Source organism: Mchenga conophoros, linkage group LG10 (genome assembly GCF_057382185.1).
Source record: "Mchenga conophoros isolate Kocher_MC1m ecotype Shallow Benthic linkage group LG10, M_conophoros_male_GT1.1, whole genome shotgun sequence".
Taxonomy (NCBI): Eukaryota; Metazoa; Chordata; class Actinopteri; order Cichliformes; family Cichlidae; genus Mchenga; species Mchenga conophoros.
Window position 1 is genome coordinate 35,970,187 of NC_140535.1, and position 23,339 is coordinate 35,993,525.

At 48.0% G+C, this 23,339-nt stretch overlaps 4 protein-coding genes, 1 long non-coding RNA gene and 1 other non-coding gene across 12 annotated transcripts in view; 2 read left to right on the top strand and 4 right to left on the bottom strand.

Moving 5' to 3' along the window:
* Positions 1-51: 51 nt before the first annotated feature.
* On the bottom strand, positions 52-2,376 carry LOC146566393 (early growth response protein 1-B-like). Its single transcript, XM_085290058.1, has 2 exons — positions 1,754-2,376; positions 52-1,432 (listed from the first exon to the last, which is right to left on the bottom strand). The coding sequence occupies exons 1-2, from the start codon at positions 1,917-1,919 to the stop codon at positions 279-281; spliced, it is 1,320 nt and encodes a 439-aa protein (XP_085146184.1). The 5' UTR covers positions 1,920-2,376; the 3' UTR covers positions 52-278.
* A 7,361-nt stretch (positions 2,377-9,737) lies between these two features.
* On the top strand, positions 9,738-14,773 carry drc2 (dynein regulatory complex subunit 2). 4 transcript variants are annotated; one of them, XM_085290044.1, is made up of 9 exons: positions 9,738-9,911; positions 12,345-12,533; positions 12,703-12,870; positions 12,955-13,124; positions 13,258-13,408; positions 13,483-13,725; positions 13,899-14,117; positions 14,191-14,310; positions 14,474-14,773. In XM_085290044.1, the coding sequence occupies exons 2-9, from the start codon at positions 12,405-12,407 to the stop codon at positions 14,738-14,740; spliced, it is 1,467 nt and encodes a 488-aa protein (XP_085146170.1). In that variant the 5' UTR covers positions 9,738-9,911; positions 12,345-12,404; the 3' UTR covers positions 14,741-14,773. The 4 variants fall into 4 exon arrangements, with proteins under 4 accessions (XP_085146170.1, XP_085146169.1, XP_085146172.1 ...); XM_085290043.1 differs by having other exon boundaries at positions 9,739-9,911; positions 12,380-12,533; XM_085290046.1 differs by having other exon boundaries at positions 9,746-9,911; positions 12,380-12,533; positions 13,483-13,641.
* LOC146566395 (uncharacterized) lies at positions 10,424-15,553 on the bottom strand. Of its 2 annotated transcripts, none has more exons than XR_014894219.1 (3): positions 15,346-15,553; positions 15,045-15,195; positions 10,424-10,919 (listed from the first exon to the last, which is right to left on the bottom strand). It is a non-coding gene; the product is annotated as an uncharacterized LOC146566395 (long non-coding RNA). The 2 variants fall into 2 exon arrangements; XR_014894220.1 differs by having other exon boundaries at positions 15,322-15,553.
* A 567-nt stretch (positions 15,554-16,120) lies between these two features.
* Positions 16,121-16,193, bottom strand: trnaa-agc (transfer RNA alanine (anticodon AGC)). Its single transcript has one exon. It is a non-coding gene; the product is annotated as a tRNA-Ala (tRNA).
* Positions 16,194-17,545: 1,352 nt separating this feature from the next.
* On the top strand, positions 17,546-18,841 carry LOC146566397 (heat shock protein beta-11-like). The gene has a single exon (XM_085290093.1). It carries the CDS (start codon positions 17,631-17,633, stop codon positions 18,273-18,275), a length of 645 nt encoding a protein of 214 aa, XP_085146219.1. The 5' UTR covers positions 17,546-17,630; the 3' UTR covers positions 18,276-18,841.
* fam53c (family with sequence similarity 53 member C) overlaps positions 18,786-23,339 on the bottom strand; it is a 13,110-nt gene continuing 8,556 nt past the window's right edge. For all 3 annotated transcript variants that reach the window (XM_085290063.1, XM_085290061.1, XM_085290062.1), the window contains one exon: positions 18,786-22,958. In XM_085290063.1, coding sequence (XP_085146189.1) covers positions 22,674-22,958 — 285 coding nt within the window. In that variant the 3' untranslated portion in view covers positions 18,786-22,673. The remainder of the gene's footprint in view (positions 22,959-23,339) is intronic.

Genomic DNA, 23,339 nt, shown 5'->3' on the forward strand with positions numbered 1-23,339 from the left:
ACACACACACACACACACACACACACACCTCCTACAAATTAAAAGCACCAGCAGGGTTCAGACTTTTATTGTTGAAGCTCTTTGAGAGGAAACAGGTGGAGTAGAAAATGTAAACATACAGGCCTACTCAGTAGGCGGAGCACGTGAACACATGTTCACCAACATGCGTGTAAACAATATGTACAAACTACGGGATTCATATTTACACCACGAGGCGACCTTTGACCCCGCACGGTAAACATTTCTGCAGTCCGATGCTGTCAGTCTGAGGTCAAAGGTCAACACATGCTGGAGCTGTGGGGGGAGGGCAGCTCTGCCTGGGGGCTCGCCATCGGTGAGGAGCAGGAGGGGGAGTAGAGGTGGGGGGACGGTGAGGAGCTGTAGATGTGTGACAACGAGGAGGAGGAGGTGAAGCAGGGGGAGGAGCTGTGTGCGGGGGAGGAGTATGTGGGGGGTGTGGTGATGGTGGCGGTGGAGGCAGAGTTACTGTTGTTTTTGCGCTCGCGCTGCCTCTGGTGGATCTTGGCGTGCCTCTTGCGCTCATCGCTGCGGGCGAACTTACGTCCGCACTCAGCGCAAGCAAACGGCTTCTCGCCGGTGTGAGTGCGGATGTGCGTGGTCAGGTGGTCGCTGCGGCTGAAGCTGCGCATGCAGATGCGGCACTGGAACGGCTTCTGACCCGTGTGCACGCGCACGTGGCGCGTCACCTCGTCGGAGCGGGAGAAGCGGCGGTCGCAGCCTTCAGCGGGGCAGGCGTATGGCCGCTCGTGAGGCGGCGTTTTGCACTGGCGGCCAGCGGCAAACTTCCTGGGTCTGCCAGATTTGGTGAGCTGCGCGTTGTAGGCGGGGCCAGGAGGCTGGATCTGGATCTGCGAGGAGAAGGCTTTGATGGTGGAGAGTGGCGTGAGCGGTGGCGGCTTCTGATCCACGTTTACGCCGGGCTCGGCATCCGACTGCTGCGGCAGAAGGTAGTCTGGCAACATCGTCACCAGCGAGGACGGCTGCAGGCCGAGACGGGACGCAGCAGCGGCGGTGTAGGCGGGAGGCGGACCCTGCTGCGGCGAGAAGGCCAGAGGGGCTGGCTGACAGTCTGTGGCCGGGAGGAGCGGCTCGGCGCCGGCTGAGGTGTAGGTCGGTATCGCCGAGAAGACAGAGGTGATTTCAGCAGAGCCGCAGGTCACCTGGATGGAACTGATGGTCGAATGGGATGGCGATGATGATGTCACTGACGATGAAGACACAGGAAGGCTGGAGGCAGTGGGCGGAGCCGCCACGCCGACCAACAGGCTTAGGAGAGACTCCGCCCACAGATTATTGCCGCCACAGGTCGACACAGACGGCTCAAAGGAGAAGCGGCCGCTGTACGCCAGCGAGGGCAGGCGGGGCGTCAGTGGGAGGAGGCTCTGTAGGTCTGGGAGGTCCGAGAGGGAATCTGAGGGGAAGAAGGAGGCGCACGGGTGAGAACACGTCACAGCACACTTGGGAGTCTTATTTATTGGTTCATTAGGAAGCACCCTTTGACCTCCGTACGGTGGCCTGATTGGTCCATGAGCTCTGCCATGGTGCAGGGAAAGCGCACCTGTGGCTCACACAGCTGCAGGTGTGAGCCACAGGTGAGCACAAGCTCAGCTTTACTGACAAACATTTAAATCACAATAAAACACTCTCTCGTGCAACTTTGCAGTCTGTAATGCGAGCTGCAGCATGCGCGCGCACGCGTGCGACACAGATAAACGGGTGACCGGCTCCTCACCTCCGTACTCTCCGGATTCTCCGCTCAGCTGCCCGGCTCCCTCGGCCCCGGAGGCGGCCAGCAGCAGCATCTGCAAGTCCTCCAGCTTCGGGTATCCGTCCAGTGGAGACAGCGGCGGCGGTAGACCGGGTAGCGGCTCCGGCAGCAGAGCCCTTGTGGCCGCCATGTCCCTGCGGGGGGAGCTCCTCGGCTCCCGGAGCTCCTTCGCTGCTGAGCCCCGCGGAGAGGCGCTCCTTCCGGGCGGAAGCTGCCGCTCGCGGGACGCCAACGCTGGAGGTGAGACTCTACCGGAGGGTCACCGGCGCAGGTGAGGCCGCTGCGTCATCAGAGGATGTAAACAACATCAGCTGTTTGTTTCTGGCTGTCGCGAGCGCACAGCCTGAACTCGGTGCTGTCAGGTCCTCTCGGAGGATTCCCGCCTTTATAAAGACTCCTGCGTGACGTAGATTCCCAAATATGGCGGGTCGGAAGCCCATATTTGGTCCGAACGGGGCGCGTGCTCCCGCGGCCGTCCGCGGTCCCGGCGCCCCTTGTCCCGCGCTTTCAGGAGCGAACACGGTTCGGCCCGGTCCGGGGCTCGGCCTGGCCGCGTACCCGCCGGACCGAGCCCGAAACGCGGCGCGCGGCCAGACGCCATGGCCGGAAACCCCGGAGACACGTCACGGCTCCGCGCTGTGTTTGAGGGCTCGAGGTCACGTGGAGCGCATCCAGCCGCGTCATCACTTCCTCCTACCTTATTTGGGTGGTTTCCTGTGAGCGCGGCCCCGAGCCGCTCTCACCCGCGTGCACGGCCGGGAACAGCGTGAAAACAAACCGGCACGTGCGACAACAGCGCTCCATGTACGAGGAACGGACAGAACATTAGGAACAGCTCCGTATAGGGAAACGCAGCAGCTGCAGTTCCGCTGGCCGCCAGCAGGGCTCCAGCACACACCTGAGCTGTGTCCGAAGCACTTCCGGTCTCCGAGCTTACATTTATTTTTGTACAAACACAATACAACGTTCAGTAAAAACAACCACAGCCCTCACCTGCTGAGGCCCAAAGGCACACCGGCAGTCATTAGAGTCACAGTAGAAAAAACATCTCCACATCTAAGACTTCTAAGAGGAGCGTGGCAGGAGAACAAACCGTCCTACCGTAAGTAGTTCATGCACATTCCTGCTGTCACAGAGTAATTCCAGCACAAGTTTAAGTAGGTATGACGGTTTGCCACTTAACTTTGCCCATCAGTACAGAACAGCAGGCACAGGTGAGGATGAACTCAGGTGTCAAGGATGGGTGTTGATGATGTCACAGAGTGTTCACAGGGAGGCGTGGCTTCTCCAGGAGCAGGTCTGTCTTTAATAAACGGCCGGTGTTGCTGCTGCAGGTTTAAACTCACTGAACCTGAAAGTAATGAAATGTCAGCGAGCGCCACCGGGTCACCTGAGCATCATTGTTCCAGTCTGTGAAAGATGTCCGGTCACATTCACAGCTCCACATCCAGGTGAGGTCTAAGGGATGTTACCTGTGCAGCAGCAGCCTCTGATTGGTCTGTAAGCTTTGCCTCACTGTTACATTTAAGCTTTAATGACAGCACACAGGCTGAGAGAGGAGGAGCAGGAATAAACAAGTGGGTGTACAGGTAGAGTCACCACCTCAGTTACACAGCCTATGTTAGCAGTTCTGTTACCACTGCTCTCCCCAGGGCTGAGTGACGAGCACACCTGTGTGGGGTGGGGGACGAGTCTGCCGACAGGGACGAGGTGGAGCGGCTGAAGGCGTGGTGCAGGGACAGCAACCTGCTCCTTAACCGGGGGCGATTCTAGGATCAGAGCTTTGGGGGTGCTGAGCACCCAGAGAGCTGCCCAGCCAGGCAAGATAAACCTGTCTCCGTCAGTCCCTGCGTCCTTAAATGTTGTCCCGAGTTGTCTCTGAATGTCTCCTCGGTGCATTTAAACCCCTGTTCCTCCCTGTCCTCACCGTCTGTTGTCTTCGTCTCCGCTATCAGTCATCATAATTTTACCATCTCTGTGCAAGTCTGCAAATTTCTTTATTAAATCATAAGATTCTTAAATTCATCAGGTCTCTCTGTGCCTGGGTCCTCGTCACAAAACATGACATCACTGTTTTGTACATTTTAACACAATTTAATCCCACATTTGTGAAAGAAAAGCAAAACACTTTTTTTAAAGTCTGTAACAAAACCATCAAATCTGATCAAGGTTATTTAAATGCTGCAAAAGAAGAATGGATTGGAATAAAAATAAAAATACATATCCTAACCTTCATTACTGGGAGAATAATGAATGATGCTCACAGTGAGTGAAAAGTAAACTGAGAGCATTTTTTGGACAGAGATTCACTTTTAATGTGTGTGTGTGTGTGTGTGTGTAATATAATACAGATACATAAAAACACTCCCGAAACAGAAGAAATTTTTACAAAATATTAATAAAAACTATAAAAATGGAGGCAACAGCCTGTGGTAGAATGTATACCATGCATGAAAAAATCTTTTATGACTTTCATGCTTTCATAGTGGTGCTTGGGAGAGCTTGACCTTTTATCAGGTGGTCCACACTGTAACAAGTGTGAGAATCACTGATAAGTGTGTGTGTGCTTTTGGAAAACATTTAAAGCTGCAGTACAGAATCTTTGAAACAAGCTTAAAACATTTGTAGAAACAGAGCATCTGCTTCTCTTTACAGCTTTACAGAGGTTTCAGTAAAGCTGTGGCTGAACCACATAAAAATATATCATTAATTTTACTCTCCCCGATCAATGATAATGTTATGTTGGGATGTTGTTAAAGAGGGTCAAAATGTTTCAGCCCAGTTTGTTTAGCAGATTCTGTTTAGCAGCTTTAATACAGGGAGGACACAACTTCCAGACTGTGAGTAAAATCAGGTTTTCCTCTTTGTCAGGTTAACAGTTTCTGCCTGTCACTGCTCCCTGTCTGTTAGCTTACCTGCTTCTTCCTCACCTCGTACTTTCTCCTCACGTTCCCTCTTTGGACTGACAATCATACACAAATAGATTCAATTAGATGAAAAATTACATTAATATGAAAAAATACTATTAAGATCACTAATAAAAAGTCCTCTCAGTGTACTTTCAACCAAAAGGCAAATAACCAAACCACACGAACATCTAATAAAAGATAAACATTGAAACACTGATCCAACATTATTCCTGATTGATGGATCATTTGATTTTACACTTTTACCTGACGTGGCTCCTTTTTTGAAAAAACTTCCTCATATCCATTATGAACCTGGCTGTCTGTACACACACACACACACACACACACACACACACACACACACACACACACACACACACACACACACACACACACACCAGGTGTTATAAGGTTAATGGGCATTCAGTCAGTTAGCATCCATTTCAAACAGGACAGTGGTAACAACAGCAGCTACGGACAATTATAAGTCTTAGATTTTAAACAGGCTGTAAACATTTCAATGGGAGCAACAGGACGGTCAGATGTGGCTGATTTTACAGAGCAGGACGGATTGTAGGGCAGCAAACATCGTCAGGAAACACGTTTTCAACACTGCAGGTTACCTGGTGTAATGTTTTTCCTACCAACTATATAAAGAGTAACTGAAGGTTAAATGCAGCCAACATGTCCTGTTTTAAGCCAGACACTTCCACCTCTGCTCCGCTGCGTCTCAGCCACCATCGCTCTGGCAGACAGAGCGCTAGAGCCAGAGCAGGGGGGAGCTGGAACAAACCACTTTGGGAGGCGGGGGGGTATCTATACTTTTGTTGTTAAAATGTTACGTCTCAAACAAGTAAAGTACTGTATGCTTTTTATATTTTCAGTAGTGTGTCACACAAACAGCAAATATTGTCAAAAAAAGTAAGAAATCTGTGGGGGTGCTTTGATTCACTTTGGGGCTGAAGCACCTCCAAAATGGGCTACAGTCGCCCCCGTCCTCAACACAACCACGACCAAGGAGACGGTCGTGGCTTTCAGGAAAAAAGTAACATTAAACCACTTTACATCAGTGACGATGGTGACGGACATGCAAGAGGACACGTCGTGGGGGTGAACACAGCAGAGACTTTATTTCCTGATGTCCTCCTTCTATTTTTCCTCAAACCTTTATTTAAACATCAGTACAATACAAAATGGATTTAAACAGTACCACAATAATGGTGTTGTACTTACAAAATGCATGTATGCATAGATAAACAAGTACAAGAACAGTATTCAGAAACATCAATATAAATATGTTAGGGGGAAACTGATCAAGCCAAAGAACAAAGTGACTGAAAGATCTTGATTTTTTCACAAACACCAATCGTTTTATAGCTTTGGGTTCGTGGAGTTCTTAACTGAGTTAGGATACTCTACAAGTTCAAAGGAGAATACATAAAAAGAGGGAGGTCTTCCTAAACATGTGGACTTGTGAATATGAAATTTAGCCATTAAAAGTAACACGTTAACCAAAAATCTGTTATCAAAGTTGGATTGTTTTTGGTTTTTGTGCAGAATAAACAAAACATATTTCCAAAACAGTACAAATCCTTTAAATACATTTTCTGAGATAAAAACACAAACTCTGCCAGAAATCTTGCACAAGGTTACAAAACCAAAAAGATGTGCAGTAGATTCCTTGGTTTTACAAACGCTGCAGCTCGTATCAATGTCTAATCTGAATTTGCTTTGAAGATCATCTTTAGAAGAATAAATTCTGTCTATTCATTTATAAGAAATATCTTTCATTTTGTTGGTAATTAAAAACTGATTAGGGAGTCTCCAAACTTCGTTCCACATGATACCATCAGAAAAAAATGACACATGGTAGCGTGGTTATGGTACTCTGAAATAAAGCTCTGATCGATTTATTGTTGTCTTTAGGTTGCTTAGAAAAGCAAATCTTGCCAACAAAAGTTTGTATGTTTGTGTGGGAGTGAAGTGATATTAGGTTGATTCTTAAACAGCATACAAACCCCTGATGGTATCAGGCCAAATACTTTTGTATAATCATGACGACTTATAGCTAAACTGAAATGTAAACAAAATTCTTCACAGGAGCAAAGCTGGTTGACTAAAACAATGTTATTCCCAAACCAACTATCTAAGAAGAGAGATCTTCTTTTAAATAAAAGTTCCTTGTTATGGCTCTGCGTTATTCCAGACATAATAACTGTGTGGACTAAAGTTATGCTTGTAAACAAGAGTCCGTGCTAAAAAAGCTCGACGATGAACAGCAGAGATTTTTAAAGGGATTTTATCAAAATTACAAGTAAGGAAAAATTCACCTAACTTCAAATTTCAAAATTCAAATTTTATTTGTCACGTACACAGTCATACACAGTACGATATGTAGTGAAATGCTTGGACAACTGCTCGTGACCTAAAGAAAACAAAAAAGGAAAAGGCTATGAATAAGATAGGAAATAAATATGAAAAATTAAAAAGGGTAAATTTAACTAGGAAGGAATAAAATATAAATTAAGGTTAAAAATGAAATAACTGTACAACACAAATTAGAATGAAGGGTAAATTTAACTGGGAAGAATAAGATAAAATATATAAATTAAAGTTGAAAATAAAATAACTGTACAACAAAATACACAATACACAATATAGAACTATATAAGAATGTATGAAGAAATCTAAATATAAATATAAATATATACACAATAACAGCAGCTGTACAAGTATTAACCGGAAATGAAGAATATAGTGACCAGTGTTGTGCAAAACCAAAGTCCAGAAAGTCCAGTGTGTGTGTAAGAACTGTATGTGTGGGTCAGTACTGTGTGGTGGTGTGATTGCATGAACTTAACTTAGCATGAACACAGGTATAGTTTTCCAAATGGAAGATAATTCGATTCTTTAACCAATTTATCTTGAATGTGTTATTTAAAGTGTTTAAATTAACACATTAAGCGTTGACAGAGTTCATAAGAACTGTTTTTAATGTCGTGTCCTATTTTTCCAGATAAAGTTGAAAAGTAACTTATCAACCTCGTTTATGAGTTTATCAAGGTGCAACCTTCTGCTTCAGTTATTAATACTCTGCCTTTTAACGACAGATCTCTAAAGAGCCACTGATTGAATCTGTGTTTGAGTTTCTCTAGAATAGGAAATGTTGACCTGATGTCCTTCTACAGAGCTGAGACTGGTCAGGGGATCGTCAGCTGATCTTTACTCTGGATGGACGGCAGCGCGGTGTGAGGAGGACTCGTCACGGCGCTGCTGCTGTCAGGCACAGAGACTGGCCCATCAAGACTCACTCTCATGTCATCAGTCCATAAAACCTTAGAAAAACCAGTCTTGAGATATTTCTTGGCCCAGTCTTGACGTTTCAGCTTGTGTGTCTTGTTCAGTGGTGGTCGTCTTTCAGCCTTTCTTACCTTGGCCATGTCTCTGAGTATTGCACACCTTGTGCTTTTGGGCACTCCAGTGATGTTGCAGCTCTGAAATATGGCCAAACTGGTGGCAAGTGGCATCTTGGCAGCTGCACGCTTGACTTTTCTCAGTTCATGGGCAGTTATTTTGGCCTTGGTTTTTCCACACGCTTCTTGCGACCCTGTTGACTATTTTGAATGAAACGCTTGATTGTTCGATGATCACGCTTCAGAAGCTTTGCAATTTTGAGACTGCTGCATCCCTCTGCAAGATATCTCACTATTTTTGACTTTTCTGAGCCTGTCATTTTGCCAAAGGAAAGGACGTTGCCTAATAATTATGCACACCTGATATAGGGTGTTGATGTCATTAGACCACACCCCTTCTCATTACAGAGATGCACATCACCTAATATGCTTAATTGGTAGTAGGCTTTCGAGCCTATACAGCTTGGAGTAAGACGACATGCATGAAGAGGATGATGTGGACAAAATACTCATTTGCCTAATAATTCTGCACTCCCTGTACACTAAGTTTATTGTTAATTAATAAGAAAACTGCAGACGATTCCATTCTGAGCTGAAGAAGCTTCTGATTGGTTCGTAGAGTCCATGTGAGTAAACTGGTGGCACAGCTGTGGATGCATATAAGGCAAAACACAGAGGCTGTTTCTGTGACATGGGAACATCAAGAGATGTCAACCAAAACAGCAGGAACAGAACTGTGGAGCTGCATAAGTGTGGCTCAGTTTGAATACAATTTGGTGCCATTTACACAATTAAGAAATACAGATAGTTTCTCTCTTTACTCTTAAAGTTAACAAATATGTTTTTATATTTATCTAAAAAATAAACATTTAGTCTGATTTGATGTTACAATTAAAAAAGTGTTTTTATCTGAAGAGTAAATATCTGGTTTCAACTGTAGATTTGATGATTGTCAGCACAGAGAGGGAACAAGAGCAGGTGAGACACACCTGTTAGTCACATGGTTGTTTACCAAAACTCATCAGAACATGTATCCAGTACCGAGTGTAACTTTTTAGATGCCACTTGTTACTTTACATACTTTGTTACATTCTATATTTATTAAGTTATGCAGCTTGTTTGCACAACAAGGCTAAATAATTATATAAACTTTTCTCAATCTAAATATTGGACTTTGGTAGAATTAAAAAACAAGTGTAGTGCAGGTCTATGATGGTTTTTAGCGCTGCTATCATCTAGTTCAGATTCTGGTTCTGTCTTGGTTAAGTCCTCAGTAGTCCTGATTTTGAACTGTTGTAGTCCGGTTTTAATTCTGGATCAGTCCTGGGTCTGGTTGAATCGGGGTTTAGTCCTCGTGTCTTGATACAGCCCGACTTTGTTCTGCCTCGCTGCTTAATTAAAAAACTAGTTTAAGGTGTCCTGCACATGTGATATATATTTTTCCCTCTATGAAGTCATTCTTCTTTGAACAAAACTCAAAACAGAGCCAATTAATCTTTCAGTCATTTCTAACCCCCCCCCCAAAAAAAAAATCCCACATGCATACTATCCTTTAGGGCTAAGCCCCGGGTGTTTCAAATGTCTGGCTCCGCCTCTGATTCAGACGTCGGCTCAGACTCGGGTGTTTCAGCTGTTTCCGGTCGTTTGGTTTTAGAACAACTTAAATTTAAATTCTTCTTCTGTTGAAATATCTGCAAACAGCTGACGGCTGTCACGTGACCCCGGCTGACGCCGTTGCTATGGTGACGGATCGCAAACGCGGAGGTCACAGTCGCGGGTCTGCAGCGGCTCTCCTGAACGGTAAGACCGGAAGTGTCTGACCTTCACCTGCGCCCACGTTAACGGGAAACCGGGGCGACGTCACTGCGCGCGGTGCAGATCAAAGAGCCGCTCGGCTGGCTTTGAGTTAAATATAATTACATTTGGAAACGAGGGTCCACGAGCTGTCATCAGACACGCGCTGCTGCTGTTGCCTAGCAACGGCGCCAACTGCCGGAGACGCTCAGGACAGAAACTTACTGCAGAAGCCTGAGTGTGGCAAGCAGGTGTGGGCGGGGTCACCTGTGAGGGTTTACCTGAGACAGGAGGACCCGTCGATGGCCTCCAGGGGCAGCCAGTCGTGTTGTGGGCGGTGTTAATGACTGAGCTGGGCCTCAGTCACATATACGATCATTCTGATCATCCATCAGTATTTTTATGTCTATGAAAGCGAAGCTGACACTGTGAGACTTCATCGAGGCGTGAGCGTCACAGCAGAGGCCTTTGAGTCAAAGTAACAGGATCAAACAGACACACATGAAGCAGAGTTTCCTGTCCTGGCTGTTTATAGCAAATAACCTTAAAATATTCTGCAGTAGAACAAAAACTGAAGAGCTGGAAGGAAAGCAGCAAAAGTCAAAGTGAATTCATGACGATGTTTATGTGAAGTGTCGTTTGGATCTTCTTCTGCTGCTGGTTCGGTCAGTTTTGGTCTGAGAGACAAACCTGCAGCTCAGACGTAAACACGAAGCGCGGACGCATCACAATCTGCGGCTGTCGGCTGACGTGCGCTTTGTGTTTACGTCTTTGTGCAGAATCTGCTCTGGTTTGCTGAAATTTTGTGAGCTTTAACCTGAGATTCTGGAAAATCGTTAATCCAAACCCAGCACTGAGTACAAACAGCAGGCAGGAGGAGCACGCTCTCCACCGAGGAGGGGAGAAGGTCAGCAGCAGCTCCTGGTCCAGGTTCTTCTTCCTCAGGACACGGAGGAGGTGCAGCTGCTGCTGGCCTTCTTTACCAGGGCGATGGTGGTGTGGCTGCACAGAAACCTGAAGGTGGAGTAAAAGTAAAGTAAAATTTTATTTATATAGCACCTTTCAAGATAAGATCACAAAGTGCTTCACAGAAGCAGAAATGGACACACGACCTCAAACAAACGAAATCAACCAAAAGCAAGTTTAAACAGATACGTTTCTAACTGCTTTTTAAAAGAGACGAGTCCACAGATCAAAGGGAGCCACTGACGCTCTGTCACCTTCTGTTTTTAGCCTTGTGTGCTGGACAGCCAGCAAGCTGGTCGCATGCTGGGGCGATGAAGAAGCTCACCGATGTAAGCTGGAGCTACACCGTGCAGGGCCCTGTAGTCATGATTAGGGAAGGAGATGAACCTGTCAACGAGTTTTTCTCCACAAACGCTCCGCTTTACGACAGACACGCTTTAAACAGCGAATGCTGTCGTTTGTCCAGGGAGAGGCTTTTCACACAGGGCTAGTGTAGCTTTAACGGGGCCAATATGATCTCAAATAGAAAGACAACAATTATTAAAAACATTTGTTAATAAATCAACATCGTTAGAAGCAGGCAGAACAAATGAAAAACATCAGAAACGTTAGCAGCCGTAGAGGAATTTAAGGTGCGCGAGCTAAAAACATGACGAACAGGAGAAGGAGGCCAATAAATAGACGGGTTAAAAATGATACGAGGATGGTCCGACATAAAACGAGGTCCAGAGAGTGTCCTTTGGTGTGAGTGGGGCCGGACACATGCTGTGGGAAATGAAGAGTCCATGATGCTAAGAAAACCTCTGGCAGGTCAGCGTCATCATCATGTTGCATGTTAAAACCCCCAATTATTAACGACGTGGACAGCTTCAAGATGGGAGATAAAAAGTCACTGAACTCCTGTAAAGATGGACTGCGGCACTGAGGAGAGTGAACACAAGGAAAGCGGCGGGGCCAGACGGCATCACCGGCTGTCTGCTGCGCTGCTGTGCTGACCAGCTAGCAGGTGTGTTCACTTACATCTTCAACGAGTCCCTGGAGAAGTCTGTGGTCCCCACATGCTTCAAAAGATCCACCATCATCCTGTGCCCAAGAACAGCAAACCCTCATCCCTGAACGATTACCGGCCAGTTGCACTGACCTCAGTAGTAATGAAGGTGTTTGAGAGGCTGCTGAAGAACATCATCTCCTCTTCTTCCTACCCCCCCCCCCCATTTTTGCACATGTCGAGGAGCGTGTCAGGCTACATTTCACTGTGTGTTATACTTGTATAACTATGCATGTGACAAATAAAGAACCTTGAACCTTCTGACTGAAACACCACACGTGCAGCAGCCGGCGTGCTAACAGGACAGAGGCTACTTCCATCTTTTATATACAGGCTGGTTTGGGGTCAGGTGGTAACTCTGAAAGGAGGAGCTTAAACCCGATGAGCTCATGTTTGCAGGTCTTATTTCTCACAAATACCCGTAGGAGCTAACATCCTTCTCCACCTGCTGTCCTCTCAGCGTGACGAGGAGACGAGGAGGCATCATGTCAAAGAAGATGAAGAAGAGTGTGGGGAAGTCTGACGAGGAGAGACAGGTGCACCTGCAGCAGCGCGCTCAGGCTGAGGAGGAGCTGAAGAAGAAGAAGGAGGAGACGCTCGGCCTGTTCCTGAAGGTGACACAGAGGGAACACCTGGATCACTGTAGGGGGCGTGGCCTCTTTGACTTTCTGCTGCTGGCTCTTGTTGAACGCCTCACACTGTGTGTGTGTGTGTGTGTGTGTGTGTGTGTGTGTGTGTGTGTGTGTGTGTGTGTGTGTGTGTGCGTTTATGTGTGCGTTGTAGGACAAGCTGCAGAAGGAGCAGAGGAACACTGCTGTGAACCTGCTGAAGCTCCACGACGGCTGGAGGGCAATCCTCCGCCAGACCAGGGATGCCGAGCTGCGCCATGACATCATCGTGCTCCAGCAGACGTTTGAGAGGACGCTGGACGACCTGGACAGCATCGTCCAGGTGCTCCGCCCCTCGCCTGTGCTCACCCCGCCTCCCACACTCGTCTTACCCCGCTGACCAGACTCCTGCCCGTTTGTGTTGCAGAAGCTGGTGGGCGACGTGCAGGAGACGGAGCGCCAGGAGGCGCACATGCAGCGCTTCCACCTGCACCACATGGAGGCGCTGTGGGCGCTGCAGGCCGCACGGCTGCAGGGTCTGCAGCAGCAGTGGGAGCGTGCCCTGGAGGACGTCAGCGCCAGCGTCAGCTCTCAGAGGTGAGTCGTATGCTCCGCTCGCTCACCTGCCGTCAGCGCCTCCTCCAAGCCTGTGAGCTAAAGTCAGTCACATGATCCGGTGGCCTGAAGCCGGTGGAGCTGTGTTGACCTCTGACCCTGTGTGGCGTTTCAGGCAGCAGATGTTGGAGCAGTCTCAGCAGCAGGAGATCCAGCTGCAGGAGCTGACCCTGACGGCGGAGTTGCACAACACGGACGCCATGAATGACATCAGGATGCTGCTCGAGGACACGCTGGCGATGTACACGTGCTCTCTGGAGGAGCAGGTATGGCGGCGGCCCGTGGTCTCCCTCTACCTCTCAGGCCCGTCCGGCTGCGCTGACCCCCTCTCTGTGCACAGGTGGCTGCTCTGGAGGGCAGGGAGGAGGTGAGTGACGCCACCCAGACGAGCTTAGAGCACCTGCAGAAAAGTATCGTCAAGGTAACGCAGCTCGAGAAGCAGCTCGCAGACAAACAGAAGAAGATCAGCGAAGACTTGAAGACCACCAAGAAGCTGGAGGTCAGTGCGCTCACAACACCTCCACCTGTCTCTGAGCTGAGCTCATACGTACAGGTGTGTCACATCCACAGTCAGCTGACCCGGGTGAGCCAAACACAGTCCTGGAAACGAATTATCAGTCGTTCAGGCCACGCCCCCTAATAAATACCTTAAGTCCTAATATGATGCCTGCAGCTGTTTGAAGGAGGAGTTTGTGTGTAAACTGTAAACGTGTTCGTTTTAACACGCACTCACTGTGCTCGCTCACTTCCTGTCAGGACGCCGTCCGCAGGCTGAGGGAGAAGATGATCTCCAACAAGGCAGAAAACAGCTCACTGGAAGAGGACCTGACCGCCACCATACATGAGCTCAACTGCAGGTCTCACGCACTCCAGGACCACCTGACCCAGTCGCACACGGCGGCGAGGAAGAGGCTCACCGAGCTCACCGTCCAGGGTGACGCCGCCGCCAAGAACCTGCAGGCCGTCGTCACCAAGGTGAAGCCCGCCTCACCTGTCTGCATCACCTGTCGGAACTGCTTCTCACCCTCCGTGTGCTCCGCTGTTTCAGGGCGAGAGGGTTCTACGGGCCGCGGACATCTGCCACCGGCTGGAGACGCAACACGACACGTTACTGACATCATCATCATCACAACGCACAGACGAGTGCCAACAGGACACGCCAGCAAAGGTAGGCTCCGCCTTCCCCAACCTGTATCCTTTTAGTTTAACTTTAGCGAGCTCCCAGGTGGGTGTGCAGCTTCTAAAACAAGCACAGTGCCAGGAAGCTCCTCCCCCACAGGTACAATATGGCCTGCAGACAGTTGTCAGCTCACCTGTCCATCGGTCTGCAGGACGTCTGTAGGTTCCCGGAACTGCAGCAGCTGCGGCGGAGCTGCAGCAGCGCTGTGCTGCAGCGTGAAGCTCTGAGGAAGCACAGCAAGGACCTGAGGCGTGAGAACGAACAGCTGCAGCTTTTGCTGCGTCAGCATGACCACCACGCCCACTTGCCCCCGCTCCACGTGGCCCGAGCTCCGACCACCACCAGCACCACACCTGCTGCGAGGGGTAGGAGCCACGTCACGGTCATCGAAGCTGCCCACGCCGTCTTGAAGCAGTGACTAATTAAAATGTGTTCGCCATGACGACCAGTAGGACGACTCCTGATGTGCTTTGAGCTTTCTTGCTAAAGGGGCGTGTCCATATAGGAGGGACCGGCCTGCAGTATACTTGAGTACTTTTAGTCGAGTATTGTGTGAAAGTCTTTGTATGTTCTCCAGTTTCCAAGTGTTTGCTGCTCTGATTGAACATTAGCTCGCTCTACAGACAAGCTTTGTTTTGGGTGAGGAACAGAAATCTGTGCAAAGCCTTTTTGTACACTCCCACCACCAGGGGGCAGAGTTTCACCAGGAAGTAGCCGCTCACCTGTTAGCATCCAGGTACCAGCTTGGATAAACAGGAAGTATAAACAGCATGATATAACTTCCGTAAACTTTTCCTGACGAGGTTTTGGTCTCAGCTGCTGTCTTTGGGGGTCTTCGGGTCGTGGCTGCTGGTCGGCCCCACAGGTGTGGCTCTGAATAACACCCAGCAGGTAGCGCCACATACAGCGAATTAAACACACAGAAAAGAAGAGAGAAAAACATGACCGTGAGGAAAAACAACTTTAAAAAGGTGAGCTTAGCAAAGGTGACTCACTGACCTGAATACCTGAAGTGACCCTCACCTGGTTACCGCTGCTAACGCTCATCAGGGCCTGGCAGGTGAGGGAAACGTGATCTGCAGATCTTTTCATGGTTTGTGGTGTCGGGTTTATTTCTCATCAGATGTTCTGACTGTGATGGAGGGTGGAGAAGTCACAAGAACTGTTTCTGCTGTGAGCCAAGCTGTTCACCAGCTAATGTTTGCAGGTGAACAGCGCCCCCCAGTGGACAGCACAAAGAAGTGTTTGAGGCCAGCAAACCAAATCCTCTTCCTGCATTTAGACTTGTTTTTAATGAAAGTGTGTGACTGAGGAATACATGAAATCTTCTTATTTGCTGTGTTTATATAACATCTGAATAAAGGTACAAGAAAACCGAAGGAGCCAGCGGGGGGATTTATTTATTAACTGCTTATTTTCAGTATTTATTACTGCATCGTCCATTATATATTCTTTTATTTTCATATTCAAATAATACTTTATTTGCTTTTTTGGGTACTTTTCCATATTTTTTAAATTTAGCTTTATTTTATTTTACAAGTTGTTATATTTAATTACCCATAATTTTATTTACAGAGTGCTGAGTCACAGCAACAGCGGTGCTTCAGACTGTGAGCCCACAGTTACAATTATCCACGCAGTGAGCTAATTACCTCATGTCTTATGTAGCCCACCAGAGTGTTTTTAATGTAAAATGTACCTGAGCTTAAACACAACCAAACCGAAATCCACGCGCGGGTCAGAGTCCAAAGGGCGGCACAGATCCACAGGGACTAAAACACGGAGGAGTAAGAAAACGTGGAGGATGCGGGCATCGATCCCGCTACCTCTCGCATGCTAAGCGAGCGCTCTACCATTTGAGCTAATCCCCCGCTCACGGCGAGCATACGGGAAACGTCCTATTCAAAGAGCTCAACGCCACGTGTCAGCTGAAGCGCTGACACGTGATTAGGTTCATGTCGACGTGTGATTGGCCGGGAAACAGCAGGGTGGGAGGAGCGGAAAAAATGCAGGCAAAAATAGAAATGATGGCGGTGACAGCTCAGTGCGATCTGCTCACAGGATAAAGGCGGAGGCTGACGTCACTCAGCAGCGTTTTAAACTGTGAGACGCTTTAAAAACATCCATTTAACAGAAATACGAACAGAGGCGGCTGAAACTCAGCAGCTGTTATTAACGCAGTACAGCGTCATTAAACGTTAGAGCGGGCGCTTCCCAGGTGAGCCCCAAACAGCTGGATGTAAGTTGCACTAATGCCAGCAGAGCCGAGCTGAAGAACAAAGAGCGTGACCGCTGCCCGTCTCCATGCTGGCCCCGAGTCCAGCTTCTCGGCACCCTTACTACAGTTTTACCAACACAGTGTGTCCTTGTGTTATGGGGACATACATGTGTTCACAAAGCAGCAAAGTGGGGACCCAGGTATGGTTACAGACAGAACAGGGCCCACAAGGCAGATCAGGGTTACACACCATACGTCTCCAGACCTGGTGGAAACTCGACTTCCTGTGTGTGTGTGTGATCTATCTGTGTCAGGTTTAAACTTTCTGAGGACATTTGACCCTGTGACGCTGCATCGACCGTTACTCAGTTCAAGCTTGATCATTTTTGCTTATGACATACAGCTCTGTGTACTTTACCTCATATCGTTTCTTGTCAAGTGAGGACCCTCTTCTCATAAAATACCAGCTTTAGTCTCATGTCAGGACTAACCCATAAAATTGGGTCCTTATATTCACACGGGGACTGTTTTTGCCTCTATAAAAGCAGACGATTACACACAGAAACTTCAGTCTGATGTTGGGACTGTTTCACGCGACTTTTCTCATGTTTGGACGCTTTTCCTGGGTGAGTTTGTTTTTGTACAAAGACTTATCACCATATCTAATTTTAGGTCCTCTTTATGTTTTTCATTAGAAATAATGAAAATGATTATTCCCATATTATTTCCCTTGAAAATAAGCCTTTATTCAAATGTCCTGTTTTTGTGGGGAGTCATGATTAATCCCCACAAAGACAGACATACAGGCGTGTGTGTGTGTGTGTGTGTGTGTGTGTTCAGCTGCCACATGCCAACACATCTCAGCTTTGTTCTATTTCTGCTGCAGGACTCAGTCATGGTCTTTATACAGCAGGTGAACGCACACACACACACACACAGGAATGTAGCTGGAACTTTCCATGGGTGGGTGCATGTGGGCGGTGGTCAGTGTATAAAAACAGCAGGGAGGACGGCCATCAGGCAGACAGACTTGAGACTGAAGCAGCTCGTCACAAACCAGCACCACCACCTCCACCTCCAGGATAACAGGATGTTGTGCCCCAGTGTCATCCAGATGTCCCCCGCCGCCATGACGCCTTTCCTGGACCTGCACTGGCCCGTCCGCAGCCTGTGGCCCGAGACCCGGGCGCTTTTCTACCACATCGAGCGGGAGATGATCCGTCACATGCAGGAGATGAAGCAGAGCATCGAGTTCATGGAGCGGCTGCACCAGAAGATCTTTGAGGAGATCGATCAGACATCCTCCTGCACGGGGGTCTTCAAGCCCATCGCCTTCCAGGAGCTGGGGAGGGACGGCACCACCTTTGCCCTCAGCCTGGACACGAAGGAGTTCTCCCCGGAGGAGCTGTCGGTGAAGCAGGTGGGCCGCAAGCTGAGGGTGAGTGGCAGAACGGAGAAGAAGCAGGAGGACGGGAAGGGCTGCTACACCTACAAGTGCCAGGAGTTCAGGCAGGAGTTCGACCTGCCGGACGGCGTCGACCCCGAGGCCGTCACCTGCTCGCTGTTGGGAGGCCAGCTGCAGATTCAGGCGCCGCGGGAGAACCCCGCCAACGACGGGAAAGAGAGGATCGTCCCCATCAGCTTCACCTCAGCCCCGGCCGTCACCGCCTCCAGCGCTGGAGCAGAGGGGAGCGGCACCCCCACCTCAGAGAGCACCCCCACAGAGAAAAACTGAAGCCTCCCAGCAGTCTTTGGTCTGTAGTTTTACGGGGACGTTTTTCACTGTTTGTAATAAACTGTCAAGTTTAGCTTTCAGCGATGACTCATCACCTACACGTGAACAGCGAAGCGCCTCCGTCTCCCTGGTGCAGCTTTATCTGCCAGACGGAGGCGACATGGAGCTGATCCCCCCACCCCCGCACTAATACTTTATTAAACGGTCCTTAGATATTCGCACCTTGCCCAGATACTGGTTTCATCACCGTTCTCTGCACTGGTAGTTCTTTTAAACTGGTTTCTCTGGCACACGTTTTCTGTGTCAGGGCTGAACACACACCCGTCTGAGCTCCAAACATCTGGCTGCTGATTGAGTTGAAGTTAAAGAACCTTCAACATTTTCCTGACATTTGCTGTTAACCCATTTTTAATAAGAACTGAACCTGCATGTGCTTCCTGGACCGTCCATGAACTGGCGGCGTGCTCCTTTAACCTGCGACTGTGAGCAAATAAAGACACGAGACACCAGTTTTTCCCCTTTCTTTGTAAAATAATTCTCAATAAACTTAATTTATTCACAAACTGCTTTTCAAATTGCCATGTCGTCATTTTTTTGAAATCACATACAATAAAAAACATTTTCTAAAAGACAAGAGATGTCCGAGACTCTCGCTAACTCTGTACACGGCTCCTCCTCCTCGTCACGGAGCTTTTCTCACTTATTTTTTTTTCAAACACGATGCGTTCATGACGACAGTCTCGCCGTGCTCAGACATCAGATTAGAAATATTAAGAAAAACAGCAGAAAATGAACAGAAGGACTAAAAATGTAACAGCTACAGTACACGTTTCCTTTTGTTCTCTGTTAGTTTCGTCTTTTTTCTTTTTAATGTTTACAGAATAATAGAGTATGTTTACTTAAGGCTTATGCTGAGTGTTATGGACCAATCAACAGAAACGAACCAAACCAGGAGGCGGGCGGGAAGGGTGTGTGTGTGTGTGTGCTTTCCTATGTGTGTAATGGGGACACTGTGTTTAATTGTGTTACAGGGACACAGTATGAATTTAGGGTTTTTCCTTTCACAAGTTTGGGAAAATTAACCTGTAGCCTTGTTTTTTTCTTACCTTCAGCACTGATCAGGACTTTCTAAGTGACACCTATCACAACTTTAATTTAAACATGTAGCACCCTGGCGTACCTCTGCCAATTTATTCTCGTGTCACAGGCGTTTTTCATGATCGTTAGGTGATTTAATCATCTTCAATGAATATACCCTAACATCTTTAATGAATAAACACAATTTCTTAATGCAAATTCAAGTTCATAATGATTGTTTAAATCAGTGACTCCCAAAATGCAGACTGGAGCCCCCTGGTGGCCTATGAAGATATTGTAGGCAGGCCGCATCATTAATTGAAATTCAGTTTGAAAATCACAAGTGTGTACAGTAACATATTCATATAAACAATAATAATAAAAGGCTCTTTGTGATATTAGTCATTACTTTCGCCTAAATTTACAGCTCTTGTATTAAAGTTTGTGTCCCAGTGCCACACCTTAGCCATAAACTGTGATATGCCTGAGTAGCATTAACAATGTACAGCCAACAGTGTGTGCTATTTAAGTTTTTAAGTGCTATTTCAAGGTAATACGTCACTCATGTCACTTTATTAGGATGAGGATTTAACCTTTAGAGGCCCATGTGAGTTTGTGGTTTTGCAGTGGGCCTCAGCACTCTGGACTTTGGGAGTCGTTGGTTTAAAGAATTCAGTGAAACCCATCCAACATTTTCTAAGATTCTTGTGCTTCTATATTTTTATGCCAAGGTAACATGCTAAAGGCATAAACATGAAGCATCAGAGGAAGACGACTGTATTTCTGAATATGTTGAAAATTTGAAATACTGGCTTCATCAGTGCTAACACAGAATCACCAGCAGATATTACATGTGACACGAAAATGTACAAACTGTCACAAAAAGTGAAGCTTTGCATTTCATCATCGATGAGTTTGAAACCCACAAAAAACTATTTGTTAATGAGATTGCAGCGCTGCCCCCTAAAGGCAGATCGCAGTAACTACACAAGCTAAAGTATTGCTAAAGTTTGAGCCAAACTAAACCTTAGTCTTACACTCTAACAAAATAAATAAATATTACACAGTGTTTTGAAATAAATACAACATCTGCATTACTCCCTCAGTTTACTTCATTAAATTTACCCACATGACTTTATCAGATACTCCTCTGGCTACTGCTGCTCTGCTAAGCTTGGCTAGTTAGCGCTTAGCATTAACAGTTTGTTGTTTATGGTGGAGTGCAGCTGTTTAACTGAGATCTTGGAGCAAAACGATGTTTTTTCAAAATAATGGAAACGGTAAAGAGCGGACACACTAGCTTTAACTTGTTTTCTCCCCCAGCGTCACGTACGTGTAACACATAACAAAGTCAAGTCTCATATAGTTACTGCGTTGAGCTTTTGTGGGGCACATGACACAAAAACGTGACACATACAAAACTGTAAAGAATGACGTGGACGCTCAGAGGACTGTTTTTGTTGTGTTTTTGAGGGTTTCAAGTTAGAATGAGAGCAAAGTCACTTTTTCAGCCAGCGTTTCCATGTTCACAGCGCACGATGTTTCTGAGCATCCAGACTGAATCCAGACTCACAGAAATGTGTAATTGCTGTAACACAGAAAACTCTCGCTGACCTATAACACTGCACCTGTAACCAAACCAACCGTGTGCGACTGGTACACCAACAGCTACACCTGCTGGGACAAACCTTCATAAAGTCCAGCAGTCACACAGAAGGAAAAGAGGCAACGTGTACTCCAAATATCAGAGACGTACTTTACTTTGTCCTGACAACTTCCTCAAAAAACTGGAGCTCGGGCTTCTTGGATGGTCTGTTAGTACAATTACCCACACAGCATGTCAGCACCTGTCGGTCAAAGAGGCCCCTGATAATACTAATGATTTACACAGGTGAGCTGGGAGTCTATGGCCCCGAGTGGGTTATAAGCCCCACCCCCTCCGTGTTAGCCTAATGTGTCAAAGTGTGTTGTCATTACGCCGACGTCTGTTCGCATCAGCTCGTGTCCACTCCTTCATGTGGATCGAGCTCGCTTTCTTCAACCTGTTTGCCCGAAACTTCAAACTGTCTGGATACAAGTCACATGACCACCAGGACTGTGACGTCAGTGCCAGAACACACACACACGGTTACTCATATACTTGTGGGGACATAACTGACATAATGCTTTCTCTAACCGTAGCCGAACTGTAACCCTGACACTAAAACCACGTTCTGAGTCTCAAACATGTCTTCAAAGTCGAGGGGACGGTCCCCACAAAGATATGAATACACGCACACACGCACACACACACACACACGGGGGGGGGGGGGAGTGGTTTTGGGGTGTGTGCAGCAGGAATCTGTGAACACTCAGGTGAACAACAGCATCAGTGGCTGCCGGCGCTCAGCACAGCCGCCGGGAGCCTGAACGCATCACCACGCCGAGGTCACGTGACCGGACAGGTGTGTGTGTGACATCAGATTTCACGATGAAGCGAACACGCTCGATTGTAAACGGCAGCGCCTCAGGAACGAGCGCGGAGTCGCTGAGCGTCGCCTCTGTGAAACGGGACGGCGTCCAAGTGAAACGCCGACCTGTGTTTACAACGGAGCCTGAAGCAGAACGGATGAAATATCGCTCAGTCTACGTCCCGTTCTTCTCTAAGGTCAGAGGTCAGAGCAGATTGAACCCCGGTTTGTTTATTCTGACCTTGACGATGTTTTCACGCTGCAGCGGAGCAGCGGTACCACAGCTCTCCTGGAGAGTCGGTGGAACTCTGAATATATTTACAAACGTATTCGCTTTTTATTCTGGCTCTTTTTCGTGTGATGGAAGTGATGACCCCTCCCCCTGTGGCGCTGAACACTACAGTGCAAAGTTTAACCTTTAACCCCGAGACCCTTCAGACTAAATGTTTCTCCTCGGTACCTGATCCATATTTTAGTTTCCTGAACGTGACCTGACACATTTCGTACTCGAACGTTTTAGGAAGACGAGCTCGGGGTTCTGTTCTGGTTCGGGTCGGCGTGGTGATGCTGTTTCAGGACGCTGCTGCGGCATGGCGCTTGAAGGCCTGAGGCAAGGAAACTCTGTGCCTCAGAGGCAGAGCGTCGGCGCCTCAGGCTCCGGGTGAGCGTTTAACGGCGGCAGCCACATCATCACTGTCGTGTCGATCAGCTCGTCCAATGAGAGAAGGTGTTGTTCCTGAGAGCCTTGCTGATTGGTGTCAAGGAGGCGCCGAGTGTTGAGATGGTGGCGGTCCAGGAAGTGGGGATGGGGGGGTTAGATAATTTCAAAATAAAACTAAAGAACAGAGAACAGCCTTCATTTACAAATACGTCAGTTTTCTTCTATTAAGTTCAAGTCCAGCTCTGTACAGTCCCGCTCGAACACCGCCTGCTGCGCCGCCTCACGCTCGTCTGCTTCCTCCTCTCCTTCGTCGTCCTCGCGGCACTCCTCGTCGCTCTCGCTCAGCGGCCCGATGCTGGTCCTGCCCAGGCACTCGGCCGGCGAGCAGGAGCCCCGGAAGTCACCCATGAAGGGCTCCATGCCCATGCAGAGGTCGCCGCCGCAGGCCAGCCTGCCGCCGCCACGCTCCAGACACTGCGGGTCGATGCTGCGCGTCTGCGGGATGAAACATTCACAGCTGTAAATCTGCCACTCGAAGTCTGAGCGTTACACAACCTGAACAGCCAATAACGCAACAGAGGCGGAGCTAATACTAGTTTCAGGAAACATGGACTCTCGTTTCACTGTCACGCTGACGACTGTCAGATCTACTTAGAAAGAACTCGACAGACTCGATGGCGTTAAACGTTTTGAATGTAAATGATCGATCTGAGATCGACTGTGTGGACCCTCCGACCCTCGTTTGTCCTTCTGGAAAAGTCCAGAACTCCCCTCCAATATCTGGGGTTTGGCGGCTCAGCTGTGTGCTTACAAATAACTTGACTGACTGGACGCTCGCCTGTCGATCAGTAAACCGTTCAATTCTTTGAAAACAAA

Excerpts from the sequence above, each read along its gene's own strand:
- LOC146566393 (XM_085290058.1), bottom strand. The coding sequence starts at position 1,919 with ATGGCGGCCACAAGGGCTCTGCTGCCGGAGCCGCTACCCGGTCTACCG. Across the intron at positions 1,433-1,753 it reads AGAATCCGGAGAGTACGGAG|ATTCCCTCTCGGACCTCCCA; the intron begins GTGAGGAGCCGG and ends TCTTCCCCTCAG.
- drc2 (XM_085290044.1), top strand. The coding sequence starts at position 12,405 with ATGTCAAAGAAGATGAAGAAGAGTGTGGGGAAGTCTGACGAGGAGAGA. Across the intron at positions 13,726-13,898 it reads TCCACAGTCAGCTGACCCGG|GACGCCGTCCGCAGGCTGAG; the intron begins GTGAGCCAAACA and ends ACTTCCTGTCAG. Across the intron at positions 14,118-14,190 it reads TGCAGGCCGTCGTCACCAAG|GGCGAGAGGGTTCTACGGGC; the intron begins GTGAAGCCCGCC and ends CCGCTGTTTCAG.
- LOC146566397 (XM_085290093.1), top strand. The coding sequence starts at position 17,631 with ATGTTGTGCCCCAGTGTCATCCAGATGTCCCCCGCCGCCATGACGCCT.